Here is a 22336-nt window from a genome sequence, read left to right as displayed (position 1 = left end):
TCAGGCCTTGTATATTCTTTAGGCCATAGATACACTAGAAATAGGTATAGAAACTGGACCTGTGATTTCATTAGAACAAGGACCTCCCAGATGAGGGGACCAGCTCTACCAATGGAGGCCAGCAACTTTTCTGAAACTTAGCCTCAGAAATGCCTAGAGGTTAAGAGGTTAAAGCAGGTCCCCAGGGTCACATAGCCAGTATGTGTCAGAGTCAAGACTTGAAGCCATGTTTTCCTAGTGGCAAGGCCAGCTCTCTGCCTATCAACTATAGTGAATTCACTAACCCTAGAGAAATGTGAACTCCATGGATGCCAAGGTCATGAATTCTCTGTATGATATGTTTATATCATGAACACTGATCTCCTAAGACCTGGCCTTTTCTTGAAGTTTTAATATTATGAACTTGGCAAACAACAATTAACATGAACATTTCCATACATGATGAACAGAAAAAAATTGTATATAAAATTTGTCTATTATGATAGATTTTTAAATATATATATATATATATATATATATATATATATATATATATATATAATGTGGTGGTACCACCATTGTCCTGCTTACTTGTATCCACTTCTGAACTTCCTTCTGCTTTTTTCTGTGCATTTTAAACATTTCACTGATACCATTTTATGCATCTCAATCACCACCTCCCTATTCCCACAACTCTCTTTTTTTCCCTTGTAACAAACAAGTATAGTTAAGGAAAAAATGAACACACATTGGTTGTGTCTAATACTGTATCTCCTATTATTCTGCACCTACAGACCATCTGCTTTTCTACCAAGAGATGGGAAGCATGCTTTCATCATCAGTCTTCTGGAATTATAATTGGTCATTGTACAGATCAGCCCTTAAGATTTTTATAGTTGATGTCCCTTACAACATTGTAGTTGTATTAATTATACTGGTTGTGATCACTTCAGTTTACATCACTAAATCTAATTTCAGTCAGAATGCTTATAGTTGTACTAGCAGTTTTTGTTGGATTGGATAGTGAGTCCTTAACCCAGTAATTAGAGGCCATGGGTTTATTAAATACTATGCTACTATTTTCAGTTGCTTGGGAGTATTGTCTGATCTGTTACACTGATAAACTTTCGGTTTTTTAACCAGAACCAAATAATTTTGGTGATCACTACTTTGTAGTGTAGTTTCAGATAGAGTACTACTAGGCTCCCTTCCTTGTCACTTTAATTCATTATTTCTCTTGAAATTCTTGACTTTTTGTTCTTCCGCATGATTTTTTTTCCTAATTCCATAATATAACCCTTTGGTAGTTTGATTGGTATTGGGACCAAATCTGTAAATTAATTAGGTAATATCATTTTTTATTATGATATGACCCAACCATGAACAATCACTATCTCTCTAATTATTTAGATCTGATGTTATCTCTGAAAAAGTGAAGATTTTGTAGTTATATTAATATAATACCTGTGTGTGTCTTGTCTGATGAACTACCAGATTTTTATACATTCTTCAGTTATTTTGAATGGAATTTCTTATTCTCTCTCTTCCTGTTAGGACTTGTTGGGAATATACAGAAAGTGTGATGATTTTTGTAGGCCAATTTTATATGCTACTAATTTATCAAAGCTGTTAGCAAGTTCAGTTAACTTTTTTAGGTTAATTTTTTTAGGTTAAAGTTTTCTATGCAAATCATCGTATTTTCCGCAATAACAAAATGACCATTTGGTATCCTCTTTGCTTTTGTGTATTCCCTTAGTTTCTTTTTCTTAACTTACTGCTATGCCTAGCATTTCTATAATTATATCAAACAGTGGTGACTGTGGGTATCCTTACTGGAAAGTCCTCCAGCATTTCTCCATTATGGATAGTAGTATCTCTTGTTTCTATATAAATATTATTTATCATATTAAGGAACAGTTCATTTATTCCTATGTTTTAAAATATTTTTAACAGAAAGGGATATTGTAATTTTTCAAGAACTTTTTTGCATCTGTTTATAAAATCACATGATTTTTGTTTTTGTTTAATTTTCCTAATAATTAAACATGCATTCTTGATATTAATTCAATGTGGTCATAATGTATAATTTTTCCAACATATTGTTGTAATTTTCTTTGCTACTATTTTATTAAACAGTTTTGCCTCAATATTCAAGAAAACAAGCATATGCTAACACATTATATGCCAGTCACTCTGCAAAGCATTGAAAATACAAATATCCATAGAAAAACAGTCCCTGCTTTAAAGGAGTTTTACTCTTCCAGCAACTCTGCCTCACTTCAATGCAATTTATGCATGAATCAAAAGATATGACCCATACCATGTTACCATTTTTACCTGCCTCAAAGTCCAGTGGTGACAGGAAAGTGATGAAGCAGCATTGAGAGCTGTAGTCACAACCCTACACACAGGTGGCCCAGGCCATAGGATCATCTCCTCATTGGACTGAAGCAGCAGTGGGATGTGGGAGCCCACTGGGGGTCTGAGCATCTTTTTTATTTTATTTTTTATATTTTTAATTAACCAAAACTAACATCACCTCGAGTTTCTACCGTATTGATTCTACAATCAATTGATTTTATGCCATATTGATTTTTATATTTGAGTCTGCATCTGCCTAAAGCCACCTTTCTATGTCTTTGCGCTGAGCTCAGGGATTTAGTTTTCCTTCTCAGTTAGTTTTAAATTTTAACTATTGGGAAAAAGTGTTATCTATCACAATTTCACCTCTTTGGAAAATGCCAAGACATCTGATGCTATCTCTAAGTCCTGAAGCTACTTCCTGTACTGTTCTTGCACCATTAAGTAAATGTTATCTCCTTAACAATCCTTTTAGTGTGTCGGAGTCTGCTAACTCAGTCACTAACAAGGTCTTCAGTATGCAGATAGATCCCATAAATCAATCAGCATTCCCTAACGATAAAGGGAGGTGGTTAGTAGCCCACTTTCCTTGATGTAACCAATCATGTCCCCACCCTCATGATGCTGTCTACCCAGTAAAACCAATCTCATTGTCTTCCCACCTACCCAACTCTGTTCTTTGTTCTGTGCTTCCCTAAAAGCTAGAAAAAGTGTTATTGGTCCTATAGCATGGTCTTAAGGAAGTTAAGAATGCATTTGTTGATTTGTGTTTTATCAATAAATTGAATTGCTCAGACCTCTGTGCCTCAGTTTACCTTAATTTCAATCACAACACTACCCAGTAACCAGCTCTTCTCTTTTGGGTAACGGGTTCCAGAATAGAATTTCCACTTGTTGGCTTCTCCCATGAAATTATCACTAATGCAAATCAAGAGATGATTAGCTACTCTGCTTTTGACAGATAACTCCAGGAGCTGTCTGGATGATTGAAGTCCCCCCATCACCACTATAACATCCTTTTCTCCTCTGCGTTATACTCTTATATTCTCCATCATCCTAATGGTTCTCCTCAGCCTCAGATCCCCTTTTCCCCCAATGATATCTCTATTCTCTTTCCTTCACATATATTCCCTTACAACTTGGAGTGTGAAGAGCAGGTCTTTGAGGGCCTTCACCTTTTCCTCCAGGAAAGGTCAGCTTTCAGTAGTCACTCGTCTGTGGCAGAAATCCAAACACCACACTCTCAATGCAAGTACCTACACAATTTTCCCTCCCTTCCATAATGGTTGAGCTTTCTAGCCTTGTTTCTTTGAACTGATTGTGGGTATTTATGCACCAGCCTTAGGGGTGGAGGTGGCTTTGTGGATAGAACACTGGCCCTGAAGTCAGGAAGACCCAAATTCAAATCTAGCCTTGGATACTCGCTAGCTATGTGACCTTGGGCAAATCACTTAGCCCTGTTTGCCTCAGTTTCCTCATCTGTAAAACGAGCTGGAAAAGGAAATGGCAAATCACTCTAGTATCTTTGCCAGGAAAACCCCATTGAGGTCACAGAGAGTGGAACTCGATTGAAGCAATTCAACAACACAACATGCTCCAACCTTAAGCACTTTTACAGCAAATTACTGTCTCTCACACCCGAAGTCATAATTTTTTCCCCTTTTAGTCAACAATCTCATAAACCATACCTACATCTCCTTCAAGCCTGCACCAACCTCTGTCTGTTTCACTAGTTTGCCCCACCCACCAATCCTCTCCATCCATTTGATTAACCTTCAATTACTCTATTTACCTTTTCTTACTTGACTTGCCACCTACCTCATCCTTATCTTTTTTGAGCTTTCACCTACTCCTTATAGTTTGTATTTCCTAGTTATTGTCTTCCCATTAGAATGTAAGCCACTTGAGAAAAGAGATTGTGTTTGCCTTTCTTTTTTGTCCTCAGTGCTTAGGAATAGTGTTGGGTGCATAGTAAGCACTTAATAAATGCTTGTTGGCTTGACTTAACCTACACAAGGTCCTTCTCTCTTCTCCCACAGCTGGTCCCCCCTCAGCCCTTTTTCTTCCTAGGGCTGAGGAAAGGCAAGGAAGGTATTTTGGGCAGAGCCTCTGAATCCTGGGGGTTTCTTAACCTAGAGTCATGCCTTAGCCAGAATGCAGCCTACTTTCAACCACACACCCTCCTCCCCCCTACACACAGACACACACACACACACACACACACACACACACACACACACACACCTTCCTCATATATGTGGACAGAGGGCAAAGAATTTCAACAGGGTCTCCACAGCAAGGGAAAGGGAGGGTTCTCTCGGTGGGCCCCAGAAGGAAGTCTGTGAGTTAGCTTGTATTCCTCATGGGGAAGCATGAAGATTGGTAGGAGGGGTGCTGAGACAAATTTGTTAATTATCTAAAATCCAAGCATCTCGGCTTAGAGAGAAATTTCAAGGATGGAGAAGCATCCTGCTTCATAAATTGCCCTGCCAGAGACATTCTTACTTACAATTTTATAGTAGTCATGAGACAAAGGTGAGGTGAGATAAAACAAGAATTCAGTTTTAGGCTTTTCACCCAACAGCTACATAGGAATATTGACATTGTAAAGTACACACCCATTCCTGAAAAGCCAAGATGGACTCCAGGTTCAACAAAAACTAAGAAGCATTTTCTTTGATTATCAAAGGGACATTTCCTCTTCCTGATCTTAGTTTCACAAAATCCCAGATTGATTACATCATTCATTCAAGTGAGACCAAGTACTTTGGACAAAGACAGTGAAATGATATTATCTTAATATATCTAGAAAAGGGGTCAGAGTCCTTCATATACTTCCACACCCAGTCTCACCCCACAGATAAGGCCTCCGTGGATCCTTTGGTCTTATACAAATACTGACTCCATGGACAGAGACCCTATACCCATGGGTAGTTTCCAAGAACTTTCCGACCTTTGCATCACTCACGTCCCTCACTGGCATTGTGCAATTGCCTCAAGCTTCTCTCTCTCTCTTTCTCCCCAGGTATGCTCATTTTATATTTTGTTTCTCAGTTCTCATACTTCTCCACCCATGAAATTTACCTGCATCAAATGTTCAGAGGCCATGTGGTCATCCTGGCCTTTGTTGCTGCCACCATCACAGATTCTTGGCTTGGAAAATTCAAGTAAGGAAAATATTTTCTTCTCTTCCCAACAAAGGTGAAGGCCTCTTAGGAAGGGGTCAAGAACTAAGCTACCAAGGAAGATTTTGCTTAGGATTTTTAGCACTGTCCATATGGATTTTAACATTTAGTCTCTCTGTGTTCCCTGCCTCACATTGTCGTAAGGATTAAACCGTACCTTGTGTGTGTGTGTGTGTGTGTGTGTGTGTGTGTGTGTGTGAGAGAGAGAGAGAGAGTACTAGTTTAGTTAAGTGTAAAGGACAAATTTAAGGTTTGAAACTGTCAATGTGCATCTTCATATGTTTGTGAATCTGGATTTATGCCCATGTGAAAGTCTCTGGGTGTGTCTGTGTATGTTTACGTGGATAACTCTCTATAATGCATTCTGTATATGTATGTCTGTGACCTTATATGTATGTCCACGCATACAGGTTTCTTATGTTTGAGTCTATGATTATATGATTCTCAGGTGACAAGGGTGATGAAATTGAGAAGATTTTTTTGAAACAGCTACCATTAATATGCTAAGGAATCAATGATACAAAGCTGTTTTCTCTGTCTAGTATATTTGTGAACCTCTGTGTATGTGAATGATTGGCTTTATGTGCATCCACATGTTTAATTCTTTGTGTGGGTATGTAAGCCTCTGTGTCTGAGAATTGTGTACACGGTCGTGCTGTGTAAGTCTCTGGGTGATTGTCTTTATCCCGTGTTTTTAATTTGCTGTAAGGGATTCTATGGGTGTCTATGAACTTGTGTACATCTCCATGTACCCGTTTCTGTGCGTATCCACAAGCCTGTGTGTGTGTGTGTGTGTGTGTGCGCGTGTGTGATCCAAGAATACTTACTGATGAGAAAGCCTTGATCTGCCAGCTTAATCAGGATTTCCAATCAGGCAAGAATATCAAAAAGGGACAGAGAGCAGGACAGAAGCTAGGAGAGGGCATCTGTAGCCATATGGTGAGGTAGAACGATGGGTCTACCAGGAAGATACAGGGCTTCTGTTGCACCAAGGGGAGTCAAGACCAAGAAACTGTAGATCGGAAATTTATAGTTAGAAGGGTCCTTTGAGGTCACTGAGTCCAACTCCCTCATCTCACAGATGAGGTGAATGAGACCCAGAATGGGGATAACAAAGACCACTCACCCTTAGTAAGTAGCAGTTATTACAAGCCAGGTGCTGGGTATGTAGAACAACAGTGCCCTCATGTGGTTTGTGAGGGAACGGCTCCATCTGTCACTGAGTCAGGGGGTGGCCCGGTCACTTTAGGAGTCTTTGGCGGCTGAACCGAGGATGGATTGGAGTCAGGCAGGGAGTTGTTAAGGCGGGGAGACCAAGCAGGAGGTTATGGTATGAGGCAATGAGTCTGTGTACCAGGGCGTCAACTGTTTGAAATCTCATCACTCCGATCTCATCACTCAGACCTCACCACTCCGGTCACCCTCAAACTATAATCTCATCTCTTCCTTTACTAATACTCTCCACCAGGTCTAGCCTTCAATCCTACCCTAGCTTGGCCTACAGACGGCCTCAACTCCTCCCTTCATGGAGGCATGACTTTCCTGACTGTCTCCTGACTGCCACTCTCACATGACCAACTGCTTCTTGGACATCTCAGACTGGATGCCTTTAAGCATTGCTAATTCAACATGTCCAAAAGAGAACTCATTATTATCCGTGCCACCCCCCGCCCCCACCAAATTCTCTCTACTACCAAACTTTCCTATTCCTGTCAAGGGCACCACCACCCTCCCAAGCACCCAGCCTACGAACTTTGGCGTCGACCTGGACTTTTCGCTCTCATTCACCCCACGTATGCAGTCTGTTGCCAAGTTGGATTCTCTTGTATGTGGTCCTTTAACTCTTACTGACACGGTTTATGCCCTGGTACACAGACTCTCACGCACCTGGGCCGTTGTAATAATCTGTTTAGTCTCCCTGCCTTAATAACTCCATCCAAAGCTCCAATCTATCTCCCTTCAGCTACCGAAGTAATCTTCTGAAAGTGACCGTGTCACCTCCTTACTCAGTAAATGCCTGTGGCTCCCTTTTATCTCCCGGTTCAAATATAAAGCCCTCTTTTTTAAAATGTCCTTTACAGCCTAGCCATTTCTTCTCTTTCCAGTCTTCTTACACTTTACTCCCCTCCACATACTTTGTGATCCAGCAGCATTTGCCTTTTTCTCTCTTCCCTCCCCTCTCTTCATCATCCCCACTGGCGAGATATCTCCTGCTTTTTTTTCCTCTTTCTGAGGGAGGGGAGGGGCTGAGCTTCCTATCTTAGTCCCAGGGCTACGCCCACAGACAGACCATAGGTGAACCCCCATTACAGAAACATAGGCTGTGTGGCCACTTGTTAGAAAGGATTCTTGGTCAGGCATATGTTAGATTAGATGGCTTCGATAGAGAGATTCCGTTATTCTGTAAGTCACTGCTCTGTTGCTGTCTTAAAGAAAAGAACACAATCATAAAACAATTGGGTCTAGTTCCCTTGTAGCCAAACCACTTTTACAGGAGCAGCAGAAATCAGAGTTCATCAATGAAAGAAGAAGAAAAAGAAGAAGAACAAGAACAAGAACAAGAAGAAGAACAAGAACAAGAAGAACAAGAACAAGAAGAACAAGAACAAGAAGAACAAGAACAAGAAAAAGGAGAAGAAGAAGAACAAGAAGAAGAACAAGAAGAAGAACAAGAACAAGAAGAACAAGAACAAGAAAAGGAGAAGAAGAAGAACAAGAACAAGAAGAAGAACAAGAACAAGAAGAACAAGAACAAGAACAAGAAGAACAAGAACAAGAAGAACAAGAACAAGAAAAAGGAGAAGAAGGAGAAGAAGAACAAGAAGAAGAAGAACAAGGAGAACAAGAAGAACAAGAACAAGAACAAGAAGAACAAGAACAAGAAGAACAAGAACAAGAAAAAGGAGAAGAAGAAGAACAAGAACAAGAAGAAGAAGAACAAGAACAAGAAGAACAAGAACAAGAAAAAGGAGAAGAAGAAGAAGAACAAGAACAAGAACAAGAAGAACAAGAAGAACAAGAACAAGAACAAGAACAAGAAGAACAAGAACAAGAAGAACAAGAACAAGAAAAAGGAGAAGAAGAAGAACAAGAACAAGAAAAAGGAGAAGAAGAAGAACAAGAACAAGAAGAAGAACAAGAACAAGAAGAACAAGAACAAGAAGAACAAGAAGAAGAACAAGAAGAACAAGAACAAGAAGAACAAGAACAAGAACAAGAAAAAGGAGAAGAAGGAGAAGAAGAACAAGAAGAAGAACAAGGAGAACAAGAAGAACAAGAACAAGAACAAGAAGAACAAGAACAAGAAAAAGGAGAAGAAGAAGAACAAGAACAAGAAGAAGAACAAGAAGAACAAGAACAAGAAGAACAAGAACAAGAAAAAGGAGAAGAAGAAGAACAAGAACAAGAAGAAGAAGAACAAGAAGAACAAGAACAAGAAGAACAAGAACAAGAAAAAGGAGAAGAAGAACAAGAACAAGAAGAAGAACAAGAACAAGAAGAACAAGAACAAGAAGAAGAAGAACAAGAAGAACAAGAACAAGAAAAAGGAGAAGAAGAAGAAGAACAAGAAGAAGAACAAGAACAAGAAGAAGAAGAACAAGAAGAACAAGAACAAGAAAAAGGAGAAGAAGGAGAAGAAGAAGAACAAGAAGAAGAAGAACAAGAACAAGAAAAAGGAGAAGAAGAAGGAGAAGGAGAAGGAGAAGAAGAACCACCACCACCATGTGGGAATGACACAAAGTACATATTACCCCCGCTGTCCTGTCTGTTACTCGAGTTGTCCTAAGGAATCCTTAGGATTTCAGTAATCCTGTGGAAGGTGAGCTTACACATCCCAATATTCTTATTCAATTAGGAAAAGCAGTCACAATCACAGATTGATTATATAAGGTTAAATATATAATTTGATATAAATTTAAAAGTAATAGCCAAAAAGCTTCTTGTCCTCAGACGGTTTCTATCAATTCTACTAAGAAAAAGAGAGAGGGAACCAGGAAACAACAGTGATAGTCCTGATAACTTGCCTCTTTAGTGGAAGAAGGTCGGGCTTGCTTCACTCAGCTGTTTTCTCCCCTTCTCTTTTCTTTCTTTCTTTCTCCCTCTCCTTCCCTTGGTCTTCACATGATCTCTCTTAGCCTTACCTTAGCGCTCGCTCTTCTGCTTTTGGTCAGAGTCCCTCAAGGTCTTCATGAGTGTCTTTTCCTCTAGTGCCTTCATCGGAAGCAACATACTCTTATTGCTTGCCCACTTCACTGTCATAATCAAAGAAAAGCTGTCAGAAGACATTTTGACATTTAGGTGAGTCACCCACCTTCACCTCTTGTCCCAAACACATGCGCCACGTGTGTACAGACAGGTCCACGGGAGCTAAGAGAGCAAATTCTAGGCTTTGCTCTTGAGTCACTAGGAGAACAGAGAGAGTGAGGAGTCAAGATCTTAGCCTCTGTGTCTCTCTATCTCCATCTGCAGGGGTGGGGAACTCTTCAGTGACAGTGTCTCTTAAGTCTATGGGGTGAGGTGTTTGTCCACAGCAAAGATGCTTTGTGTCCATCTCTCATAGAAGTGCTCATGAGGGAGCTCACAGTAAGCGCCTCTGTCCCCTTCTTCCCTCCAGGTTCTTGGTCATTTTGGGTTTATTCTCTGTGGCTTTGGCCACCAGTATCAAGATGCCCTCTCTATTGTGTTTAGCTGGCGACCAATTTCCGGCACACCAGGTATGCGTGCAGAGTAACCAGTTGTCTCCTGTTTATTCCTCCACCCCATCCTCCTCCAGGGACCACAGGATCAGAGTATCAGAGAATTCATCTAGTCCAACATGTTACAGAAAAGGGAACTGAAGCCCACAATGCTTAAGTAATTTGCCTAAAGTCAGGCAGCTAATAAATGACAGTCAAGATTTGAACACAGGTCCTTTGATTCAATGTTCATGACTTATTCTTTAGCTCTGTGAGAGGCTACCATTTACTCTCTGGAAATACAGATAAAATTCAATCTGAAGGCTTTTTTTTCTTTTCTTTCTTTTTTTTTTTCATTTTAGGCAATCAGGATTAAGTAACTTGCCCAGGGTCATACAGCTAGTAAGTGCCTGAGGCCAGATTTGAACTCAGATCCTCCTGACTCCAGGACAGGTGCTCTATCAACTGTGTCCACTAGCTGCCCCTAATCTGAGGGATTTTTAAAATTGTCTCTTTTTAAGTATTTTTTAAAAACAAAACTCTGTCACCTTTTAAAAGCAGGCCATGTTTAATATTCTGTGGCTTGATAGGGTGTCTATATTTATTATGCTCCTGTCCTGAATTTGCTCTTTTAATGACTAGAAACCCTTAGTCAATTGGTAGAAAATGTTTTATCTTTGACTAGTATTTCCCTGACTCCTAGCCCATGTCTAGGTAGCATCCCTTCTCCACCCACCCTCCACCCCAAGGGATGATTGTGCTCAGAGAATGCTGACTTTGTAAATAGTCTAACTGTAATTTACATTACCCTTGTCTGTTTGGGTCATATGCCCCTTCTTGACTGTGAGCCCAATTAGGGCAGAGTCTCTGTCTTATCTGAACTCTATATCTCCCCACACCACCCCAACACAGGACTCTACATGTGGTAGGTGATCTCTAATTGTTGGGTTGAATTGAAATAAATCAAATTAAATTAGCTTGGGTCAAACAGAACTACAGAGGGAATTTGGCTGGAAAATATACACACACACACACACACACGTACACATACAAATAATTTCAAAGGAGGAAAAGTGATTGAATGATGGTGGCAGAGCAAATAAGAGACAATAAGAAGCAAAGAGCATGCCATGAAATCAATGGTACCAATAAGTAAAACAACAACACAAGGTGGAATGTGAGGAGGAAAAGATTAGGACAATGTCAAGGGACTTGGAATTCCAATTTCCCAAGACATATTCATCGTAGAATTAACCGACTTTGACTTGGACAGTACAAAGATGCATGCACTTACACCAAGAGTTATCTCAGCTCTAAGGTTTTATTTACTTATTTATTTATTCTCTCTGTCAGATGTGGAAAAGATGTACATAGGTAAGTGGGGTTAGAGAAGCCTTCCTTGTGGAGATGTGAGCTAAACAAATTCCAGCCGATAGAACAGAAAAGCTTGGAAAAGTAAGCTTAGGACAACTTGAAATCACAGTCTTTGAGTTAAAATGGAGCTTAGAAGTCATCTAGTCAAACCCAAAAGTAAATGGTAATTCATCCTATAATTAGCGATCATTGACTTGGTGTTCTGGGGGCGCAACTAGAGAGGGAAGTTAATAACCTCCCCTATCCGTATTTCCCTATCATTTAGCAGTGAGTGTTTTTCTTTTCTAAATAAGTGATTTTTCTGCCCCAGGTTCAAGTACTGAGTATGCACAGTCTCCACAGTCTTAGAGAAGCTATAGTGATTCCTTGCCTGTACCTAATACCGCACAGGTGAGGGAGAGAGGGAAGACAATCTTCGCATCAACTATTTCTGAAAAAGTTTGATATCTAAATACATAGGAAATGGATACAAATGGAGAAGGCCATGGGTTCATTCCCCAGTAGATAAGTGGTCAAAGGAGACTTTGCCGAAGAGGAATCACAGTCAACTAACCATATGAAAAATGGTTCCAAATCACTGACCTAAAATGATAATTTGGAGATTTCATCATATGCCCTTCACATTGGCAAAGATGTTAAAAGATGAATGCAGCAAAGGTTAACAGGGCTATGAGAAGACAGACACACTAATACCCTAGTTGTGCTATGAATTTGTCATAACATTTTGGAAACTGAGGTTAAAAACTACTAAAGGTTCAGCACTTTCTAGTGTCATTGAGCGTGATTTATTTTATCCATTTCAGGTAAAGAAAAGGAACAAGGTATTTTCCTCTTTATACCTGTCTATAGTCTTTGGGGCCTTCTTTGCCGATGTCGCCATCCCCTTCGTTTTAGGTCAGTGGTTATTCTGGGGATTGTAGAGGTTGTGCAGAGGCCATACGTGCCCCATGATTCCTCCCCTTCCTTCCATGTAACACCCGGGGAAGGTATGGAAAATAGTGAGTTTTTAATTAGTAAGAATTTGTGTCTGCAAAGCTTCTGACAGCAACTCACAAAGGGTGGAGGGAAGCAGGAATTATCCACATCTTACAGACTCGGAAAGTGAAAGACAAATAGTAGATGGCAAATGAACCACATTTTATTATGTAGGTAATTTTTTCCACTTGATATGTCTAGAATAAAGAATTCCCCATCTTCCTTAGTCACCTGGTCCTTGAGGAGGATGAGGTACCTGCAGGCCATTGGCCTCCACTTTTCAGTCTTGGGTCAGCTTCATTAGCACCTTCTCCTTCTTTAAAGACCATGAGGTCATAGCTATAGAATTGGAAGGGACCTTAGAAATCACCTAATCTAGTTCTCTCATCTTACAAATTAGGAAACTGAGGCACCGAAAAGCACAAAAAGAAGCTATAGCTTCTATCTGTGGCTTTAGAGCTATAACCAGGGATTGTGGTGCTCAGGGCAAATCCATCTGAGGGAGGGGAGAGCTCACCTGAGGAATAAGAAAGTCTCAGGATTCCACCTCACTTCAGGATGCACCAACATCATTTTTTGTTCCAGACATGCCCCTGGGAAGGGTGTGGGCAGCCAACTCCTGAAACAGTGCAACAAGATCAGGACACAAAGAACATCTGACCCAGCTGTGTATATCTGAAAGAGAGGAAGATATCCTAATTCCCAAACAGTGTTTCCATGGACTAGCCAACAACAACCCCTGACCCTTAGTAGTTCCCGCTCCCAGAAAGAAGTAGAAGGGGAGGGGAGAAGCAACAAGGGGATATAGGATATAGTAGTGAGGAAAGCCAAGTCTCAAACAAGGGGTGTCTTGATATTAGCAGGATTCTAGGCAGGGTGACTTGAGACCAAGTGATTGAATGGGGGCAGTTCAGCTATACGGTCTAAGGCTAAAGGGAAGAAGCACAGCCCTTGGGTGTACTTTGACTTGAGGCAAAGCCCCAGTTACCTGGCTACAACTCCCTGGGGCTTCTGACCAAAATTGCTCTTTAATTTCTGCAGAACAAAAACACATTCTGATTATTACCTACTTTCCTGTGCCTGAAACAAGCACCTACCCCACCCTTCAAAGTTTTCTTAGGATTCTTCGGGAATGTTTTCTTAACAATGGGGAAATTGGCAGAAAGCATTTTTTTAAATGGGGAGGGGTATAGAATTTCAAGAAGTCTTAAAGGTCTCACAAAATGTATTAATTCTTGGTATTCTGCAGGGTGTTTGTGTCATTAAAATCTAACTTTCCTAGCTCTACTCCCCTTTGTAACTATTTCTTCATTTACATTGGTGTGATCCGGGACCAATTCCTTTGTGCCTAATACCATAAAGAAGCATCCCAACTGGTCCTTCCCTCCTCCTTCTACTTTGCCTATAGACCATGTAGGAAAGAGAGACGTGCCTCAAAGTTCCATTGGATACATTAAAAATAAAAGTTAAGAATCTTCTGCTTTTCAGAGAACCCTAGCTTGGAGCCTATTTCTTGGGTGTTTTCTTTCTTCGCAAAGGATGGAGTCCCTCACCTTCTGCACTCAATTATCCTTAGCTCCATATATTGAAGGTATGAACAGGACAGGCAGTGGGGACCGACTCTCTTCCTTATCTGTCCCCTCCTGCCATAAGACCCTCCTAGACTGCGTGTTCCTTGAGCACTCAGGTGGAGTGATGTGTGACCGAAGTATCTCCCTCCAGGGAAACAGGAGCAAGGCAGAAGGCTCTGTGAGTAATGAGGTAACAAAGGGGAGGCTGAGCTCTGGGTAACTGGCTGTCTCTTCCATTCCGCAGAAGAAACTTGCTCCTCCAGCGACTGCTTCTTGATATTCTTTGGCACCTCAGCTGGCATTGTGACTTTTAACTTAGGTAGGCTGTGCTGGCATGGGTGGGAGGGCAGGGAACAGAGAGGACAGGCTGCTCTGGCAGCAGCCATGGCCAAGGGTGCCCAAGGGCCCACGGACCAAGGCCATGGCAACCCTTTAGTGCAGTCTACACCTGACTGACAACACCTAGCTCTGGGTAGTTGAGGCTCTCCCTCCATTTCCCCACAGTCAGATAACATGATCCCGAGTGAGAATGATAATACTAATAATAATGATAACTAGCATTTATATAGCACCTGCTGAGTACTTTACTGATATCATTATCTCACTTTATTCCCACTATGATACTTAAAATAGTTTACAGATGAGGAAACTGAGGCAGACAGAAGTTAAGTGACTTGCCCAGGGTCTGGGGCAAATGTCTGAGGGCTGGATTTGAACTTGGGTCTCACTGACTCCAAGACCAATATTTTATCAATTGCACCACCTAGCTGCCTTGAAGTACTCAATAAGCCCACCAGAGCTGGTCAACCCGGTCATCCGGAGGCATTCGATTACTCAGGGAAGCTCCTCAAAGTACCTTCATTCTTCCTTCCAGTAACCACCTCCTCTGCTCCTTCAAGGGACACTCTCCTCCCAAGAAAAGCTACTATTTGCTCCTGAACTTGTTCCTAGCTCAGTATAGAGCTGAGGACCCACAAGCCCTTGAAACCAGTAGAACATCAATCCTCAGCCCAGGTCCTCTCCTCAGTCTGCCCAGGTTCTATGACCTAGAACTGGTTAGTGAACAACAAAGCCAGGATCCTCTGGGATGGCTATGGGATTCCTTCTCTCCCTGCCTCTCTCTTTGCTGTAACGCTCTTGGCCAGACCCCATCCCCCAATGTCCACAGACCTCTCCATCTAATCTCCTGATGCTGACCTAGGCAGCAAAAAAAAAAAAAAAAAAAAAAAAAAAAAAAAAAAAAAAACGACCCACTGTGATTTTTTTTTTCCTTTCATTTCCCAGTTAGGGTTTGGTTTGGTGCATCTTTAGATCTTTGTGGAGGAGGTATCAGTAAGAACTCAGCTGTCCTTGCTACTATTAAACTATCATCTTTCTTCTACCCCAACTCCAGCAGACTATTTTCAATAACAACGTGAAAAGTGCAAATGGAGAACCCATATTAATTTCCCCAGATAAGAATAGAAAATGTCCATTCATACTAATGACGCATTTGTGTCCCAGCATCACTTTGATAGAAATGAAGAGCAAGAAAGAACAATTTCATTTTGCCTAGTATTAGAGTCAGTGATTACCAGTCTCTTGAGCAGGGAACTTGTAAAATTTGTGACTTGTGACTGCAATGGGAATATCACTAAGCTTTAACATGGGCAGGGGATGATATGAGAAATCACTACCAACAAATTTAAAGTGACCTTGAATGAGTTGCAAGCTTAGGTAAGATTGTTTCAGGGTTTATAATGTATCTCTAGTCAAGTCAACAAGCATTTGTTGAGGGCTTATATGCCCTTATATGCCAGGCACTGTAGAGATACAACAAATGGCAAAAAATAGTCCCTGCTGTCAAAAAATACATGGTCCAATGGGGGAGACAACTATGTGCAAACAAGATATCTGTAGGATAAATTGGAAATAATCACCAGAGGGAAAGCACCAGAATTAAGAGGGATTAGAAAAAGCTTGCTGTAGGAGGTGGTATTTTAGCTGGGACTTGAAAGAAGTCAGGCAAGCCAGGAGGCAGAGATGAGGAAGGGAATTCCAGGCACGGGACAGCTGGAGTCAACAGATGGAGAGTTGTTCAAGGAACAGCAAGGAGGGCAGTGTCATTAGATTGCAGAGAACATGGAGGGGGGAATGCTGTAGGAAGAAGGTAGAAAGAGACCATGTTATGAAGGGATTTAAATGCCCACCAGAAGATTTTATGTTTTATCCTTGAGGTGATAGGGAGCCACTGCAGTTTACTGAACAGGGAGGTGACATGGTCAGACCCGCATTTTAGGAAGATCAAGTTGACAGCTGAGTAGAGCATGGACTGCAGTTGGGAGAGACTTGAGGAAGCAGGCTTCTCTAATAGTCCAGGTATAAGGTGATGAGAGCTTGCACCAGGATGGTGGCAACATCAGAGAAGAGAAGAGGGGATATATGAGAGATGTTGGAAAGGTAGAAATAGCAGGACTGAGCAACAGATTGGATATTGGGGGTGAGGGGTAGGGAAGAAAGTGAGGAGTTGAGAATGATCCCTAGATTATGAGCCTTCATTACTGGGAGGAGGGTGGTGCCCCTTAATAGTAACAATAAAAAAAAAGTTGGGAAGTGGGAGGGCATGAGGGAAAAGATAATGAGTTTTATTTTAGACATGTTGAGTTTTAGATGTCTACAGAATATCCTGTTTGAAATGTCTAATAAGTGGTTAGAGATGAGGGACTTGGGTGAGCAGAGGAGTCAGGACTGCTTAAGTAGATCTGAGAATCTTTAACATAAAATGATAATTGAATCCTTTAGAATCAATGAGATCACCAATGAAATATTATTACTGTTGTTCGTCCTTTGTTCTCAAAGAGGACCAAGACGTCAGGGAGGTGATGCCATGACTTGCAAGTGAATCAGATTTAAGTGAGGGAGGGCTGTGCAGAGTCACCAGCCTCACTCTCTCCTCCAGAGCCATCTGGGTCCAGTGGCCAGATATAGATAAGGATGACTGGAGATGCTGAAATACCATAGAGGGAGAAGAGAAGAGGACCCAAGATAGAGCCTTGAAGGACATGCTGGGTTAGCAGACACAGCCTGAAGAAAGGAGACTGAGAAGGAGCACACAGGAGGAGAACTAGGAGAGAGCAGTATCACAAAAACCTAGAGAGAAGAGAGTATCGAGGGAAAGAGGGTGATCAGCTGTGTCAAAGGAAGCAGAGAGTACAAGAAGGATAAGAATTCAGAAAAGGACATAGGTTTGGCAACTAACAGATCATTGATTTCTCTGGAGACAGTTTCAAGTTGAATTATGAGGTTGGAAGCCAAACTTCAGAAAGTTAAGAAAAGAGTGAAAGGATGGGAAGTGGAAGCATTAGTTGGAGACAATCTTTTTGAGTGTATCTACCCAAGGCAACAACATAGGAGAACAGCTACTGAAGGGGTCAAAGGAGAGTTTTGGGGGTTTTTTTGAAGATGGGGAAGAAATGTGTTTGTAAGCATTAACCCAAGGTTAAGCTACAAATGCTATCAGACCTTGGTTTGACTCCTAGAGGAATCAGATTGGTTTTCATCATCTAGGCCTTTCAAATTTCCTTTAATGCCTTGCAATCTTAGTTGTTCATATAAAAGAGCTTTTTCTAGAAACTCTAGTACAAGTTTAAAAAAAAAAAGCTAGGAATAGTCGTGGCTCCATCACACCTTGACTCATTCATGGTGTTGTATTTTGAAGAATTGGCCTCATCTGCTAATTAATTAATTAATCATGGACTGGAGGATTTGGTTGAGGAACTTAATCCCTAATACCTGGTGAGCAATGTCTAATCCTCTGGGATAGGAAGATGAAGAAGCTTTAATCTGTTTTGTTCTGTATTCATTAGCTTCTTATCTGGTTAAGAATAAAGATCATGAAAATCGGCCTTTTTTTGTTTATCCCTGATTATCACCACAGTATACATTTGATATTTTGTATCTCATGTTTGAGTTTGTATTTTTAAAAAAGTTCAATTGCTAATTATCAATTTTTTTTAAAAAATGTGGTTTCTTTAGCTTGATAAATGAAAATGTTCATGACAGAGCATTACATACATGTTCATCTTTAAAAAATTCAAAATAAAATTTCCTGGGTGCCACACTATGAAATGTGCTCTGCATGTATATGCATATCACCCTTAGGTAAGGGACAGAAGGACTAGGTTATTTTAAGCATTCAGATGCTCCTCAGGAATGGTGGTGAGTGAACTGTAGAAGGTCCTCAGGCAGTGCAGGAGTATGATGAAAGCATTGTTTTAGAAAGTTTAATCCAGTAACCATGTGCAGATGGCTTCAAGGTCCCTAACAAAAGGCTGTGTATTTGTGTGTTTCTATATGACATTTCTTCCAAAAAATACCAAAGTCCTGTGACTGATTTTTTCCCATTTGGAAGGAGAAAAGTTTCTCCTAACAACCTGGCAATAGTTTACTTAGAGGAAATGGTTAGGTGTTTCTAGAAATCTAAATTTAAAATTCTTTTCCTGTCAGCATTCTGAGGCTTTATTTTTCAATTCAGCATTGATAAACACTCTGAACTCAGTGAGGGGAACATAAGAAAATGGAAAGATATGGTTTCTGTCTTTTAAAAAAGCTTCCAATCTAATAAAGAAGACAAAACTCATGTGACAAGTTAGATGGTACCACAAGGTAGCAGTTTATAATGAAGTACCAAACAAATGGCCAAGATGACAATACTAGACTGAGGCAGGCATTCAGAGAGGGAGAAGGGCCTGGACCACACTTCCCCTACAAACAACCTCTAATAGAAATCCAAGATTATACCAAGCAGGGTCTCTTCAGCAAAAGTGTTTTCTTTTGTTGTTTGGTTGGTTCGGGTTTTTTTTTTTTATGCAGAGACTTAAGCTTGTTGAGCAGTGTGGTCACAACACATCCATGTGGGCATATGGGGCTAAAATCTTGGAATGCTCTGTTACTTTCAGTGATATTTATATTTTCCAAGAAACTATTCTTCATAGAAATCCCCCAAGGGAGCAAATTATTGAAAATCCTCAAGTGTGTCCAGGTGAGTAGAGTTTATTTGTGCCTACATCTAACCATGTGAATAGATATGAGCCTCTGGATTCCCAAAGCCTGACATCCCTAGATAGGACCTGAATCTGGGATGGAACTTTAGGTTCTTCAAGCCCTGGGAACTTTTATCTAAAATAAAGCTGAAACTTCGAGGAGAGAGGCCTTTCATTGTCCCTCCTCTTTACTCTCTTCTCCCCTCCCCTCCCGTCCCCTCCCCTCCCCTCCCCTTCTCTCTCTCTCTCTCTCTCTCTCTCTCTCTCTCTCTCTCGCTCGCTCTCTCTCTCTCTCCACCCCCCCTCTGTCTATCTCAAATGGAGTGAGGCAAAACAGAAATGCATACTGGGCATGTGGTGTGGCAGGAAAAATAAAACCAAAAGAAAGTCTGGAAGAGCTCAGGACATGGTTTAGTTTGTGCGGGGAAAGGAGGTTGGGTTTGGGTGTGCATTAAGTAGATTTTTCTGGGTCTTCTGTCTTGACTTTTCTAATGCACTCCTATAGTGTGCACTTAAAAATCAGCTACGTCACTGTTCTATGAATACCCCAAGGAGGGATCATTGGCTGGACTGGGCATCAGAGAAGTTCTCGGTAAGTAGAGAGCTCACCCAGCAAGAGAAGAAACACGGAGACAGTGATAGAAAGTACTACCCCATTGTGTGTCTATGGGCTCTGGATAAGAACATTCCACTTTTTGGGGCACTTATCTGTCCTCCCATTCCCTTATCTTCTGCCTTGCTTTTTTTTACTTTTTGTTCATTTCATTCTATCCATTCCCTAACCTTTATCTCCATTCACTTGTTCTTTTCCTCATTCACCTGCCTTTTCTCCCTACCCTCTTCCATCCCTAAGCCTATCCATCTCTCTAAACTTCTACCTATTCCCAATCTCTTTCAATAAACCCCATCTCCCCTTACCTATTCCTATCTCCCTTTCCAGCCTTATCATATTATCTACTCATCACTCTATTTCTCACCTCTCTGTCCATCTTCCCATCCTACACTTGTCTCTCCCTATCCACCTGCCCACTTTCCTATCCCCCATTCATGTTCATCCCTTATATATTTTTCCATTCACCCTTCCTTCCATAGCAGTAATAAGGATGATAATTTCTACCTAAACCCACAATCCAGTGGTCTTTCCCTTTCATCTATTTATCCATCCCTCTATTAATATGTCTACCCTTTCCCCTTCAGTGGCCAAATGTCTATTCACCTGCCCTCTGTTCCCTCCAGGAGAATCATATTAATGAAGTGAAGATTTTATTTCGGTTGTTGCTCCTCCTCTCACCCTTGCCAATTTTCTGGGCCTTGGTTGAAAAACAGGTAGGAGACTCTACGGGTGAAGCTCTGTTTGAGGGGCTGATGGGAAGGAGGTTAAAAAGTAGATGAGAGCCAGTGTAGGAAGGTAGGAGATCAGTAGTTGGTAACTGAGAACTAAGAGTGGTATTAGGGGAAGAAATAGGGTGGGTTTCAATTATTTACTGAGCCCCTATCACACGTGCAGCATTGTATACACAGTGGTACAAGAGAGACAAAGAAGAGATGTCTCTGGCCTCCAAGAGCTTATGGTATAGTCAAAAGATAATACATTAAGCTCACGCTCTAGTTGGGATATAAGCTACATCCATGCCCTCATGGAGCCTATAATTGGATAGGGAAATAAGAAGCAAATATGAACAACTGCATAAAGTAGAAGGTGAAAGTACATTTAAAAGAAGTATATAGTTCTATGTGAATTTGGAGTAGAGAGAGCTAACTTACAGATAGGGCTATCAGGGAAGTCTTCATCAATTTGACAGGTGAGCTGTGACTTGAAATATGGTTTAGGAATTTGACAGGCAGATCTGGAGACCTAGAGAGGCCACACCAGACTAGAGGAAGGAGCATGAACAAAAGCAGAGAGGCAGGAAGCTTGGTGAAGATCAGTTAAGTTTGACTGACTATTAGGGTAGATGAGAGGTAATGGGAAGATAAAGACTGGAAGGTTAGGTTGGGGGCCAATCACATGGACCTTGAATGCCTGGTAAAGAAGTTTAGATTTGATATATTAAGTAATAGGGAGCCATCAAAACTTTTTGGCTAAGGGGGGAGGTGGTGTGATGAGACCAGAGCTATGCTTAACAAGATTAATCTGACAATACATGAAGAATGAATTAGAATAGAGAGAGACTGAAAGTGGGGAAAATAGGAGACTTTTTCAATAGCCCAGGCGAGAATCAAAGCCCTGAATAGTAGAAATGGAAATACAGAAGAAGGAATGGATTCTGGAAACATTACAAAGCAAAAAAGGACAGGATACAGCAACTAATGACTTTTGGACTGAAATGGACAGCAAAAAATGGCTAAAGGGTAGTTGATATTCAATATAAGTAAGATCACAGTAGGAGAATACTGAGCTGTCTTTGATGAGTTCAAGTCACCAGGCCCAGAAGAATGGCAGTCTAGGGTACTGAAAGAATTGGCAAATGTGATTGGTAAATGAGCTACTGAGTGGGAAAAGACCCACAGGATTGGAGAAGGGAAAAGTTGGGAAGACAGAAGGAAAGAGATAGAGATTTGCAAATGATCATTCAATAAGTCTAATAAGTGGCTGCTGAGTGCTAGGCACTCTAGGAGGCACAGGGGATGCAAAGAGAGAAATGAAACAGGCCCTCACTTCAGGGAGCTGGCATTCTATCAAGGACATTCCACAGGGGACTGAAGCTTGCCTAAGACCTCTGGCACTCTAGAATGTATTTTGAAAGAGACAGCAAACATCTCCCGAAGGAAGTGTGATGATAAAGAGATGACGCGGAAAATTTCATTCAGAACTAGCCATACCAGAGACACCTCATTTCTTCTGACAGGCAGGGTTACTAAAATAGTCAACCAGGAAATTGCTTTTGATGCAGTTTATCTCAATTTTAGGAAATTATTTGAACCGCTTCTCCTGCTTTTCTTATGGACAAAATGGAGAGTTGTGGGCTAGACCAGAAGTCAGCAAAATACAGGTGGTACATATTTAGTTGCCTGTTTTTAAACAACCTGTAAGCTAAGGATTTTTTTTACATTATTAAATAAAGCTTTGTTGTATTTTAAAATGTAAAAACTATTCTTAGCTTGGGAGGTACACTAAAAAAAAAATAAGGCAGTGCTGACCTCTTGAGCTAGATAATAGTATGATGAGGTTCTTTCAAGACCAACCAACTGGC

The 22336-nt window shown here is 40.9% G+C and overlaps 1 protein-coding gene across 1 annotated transcript in view; it reads left to right on the top strand.

Annotated features, from left to right (window-relative positions):
- The window catches only part of LOC118852877 (solute carrier family 15 member 2-like), a 49877-nt gene that overhangs the window by 2218 nt on the left and 25323 nt on the right, over nt 1-22336 (top strand). The window contains exons 3-10 of the mRNA XM_036762586.1: nt 5366-5507; nt 9735-9824; nt 10141-10240; nt 12379-12469; nt 14366-14440; nt 19059-19141; nt 19648-19734; nt 20379-20468. Of these exons, the coding sequence (XP_036618481.1) occupies nt 5366-5507; nt 9735-9824; nt 10141-10240; nt 12379-12469; nt 14366-14440; nt 19059-19141; nt 19648-19734; nt 20379-20468 (758 nt within the window). The remainder of the gene's footprint in view (nt 1-5365; nt 5508-9734; nt 9825-10140; nt 10241-12378; nt 12470-14365; nt 14441-19058; nt 19142-19647; nt 19735-20378; nt 20469-22336) is intronic.

This window comes from Trichosurus vulpecula, chromosome 6 (assembly GCF_011100635.1).
Source record: "Trichosurus vulpecula isolate mTriVul1 chromosome 6, mTriVul1.pri, whole genome shotgun sequence".
Classification (NCBI taxonomy): Eukaryota; Metazoa; Chordata; class Mammalia; order Diprotodontia; family Phalangeridae; genus Trichosurus; species Trichosurus vulpecula.
The sequence above is the reverse complement of the archived record's forward strand: the minus strand, read 5'-3'. Positions and strand labels throughout refer to the sequence as shown.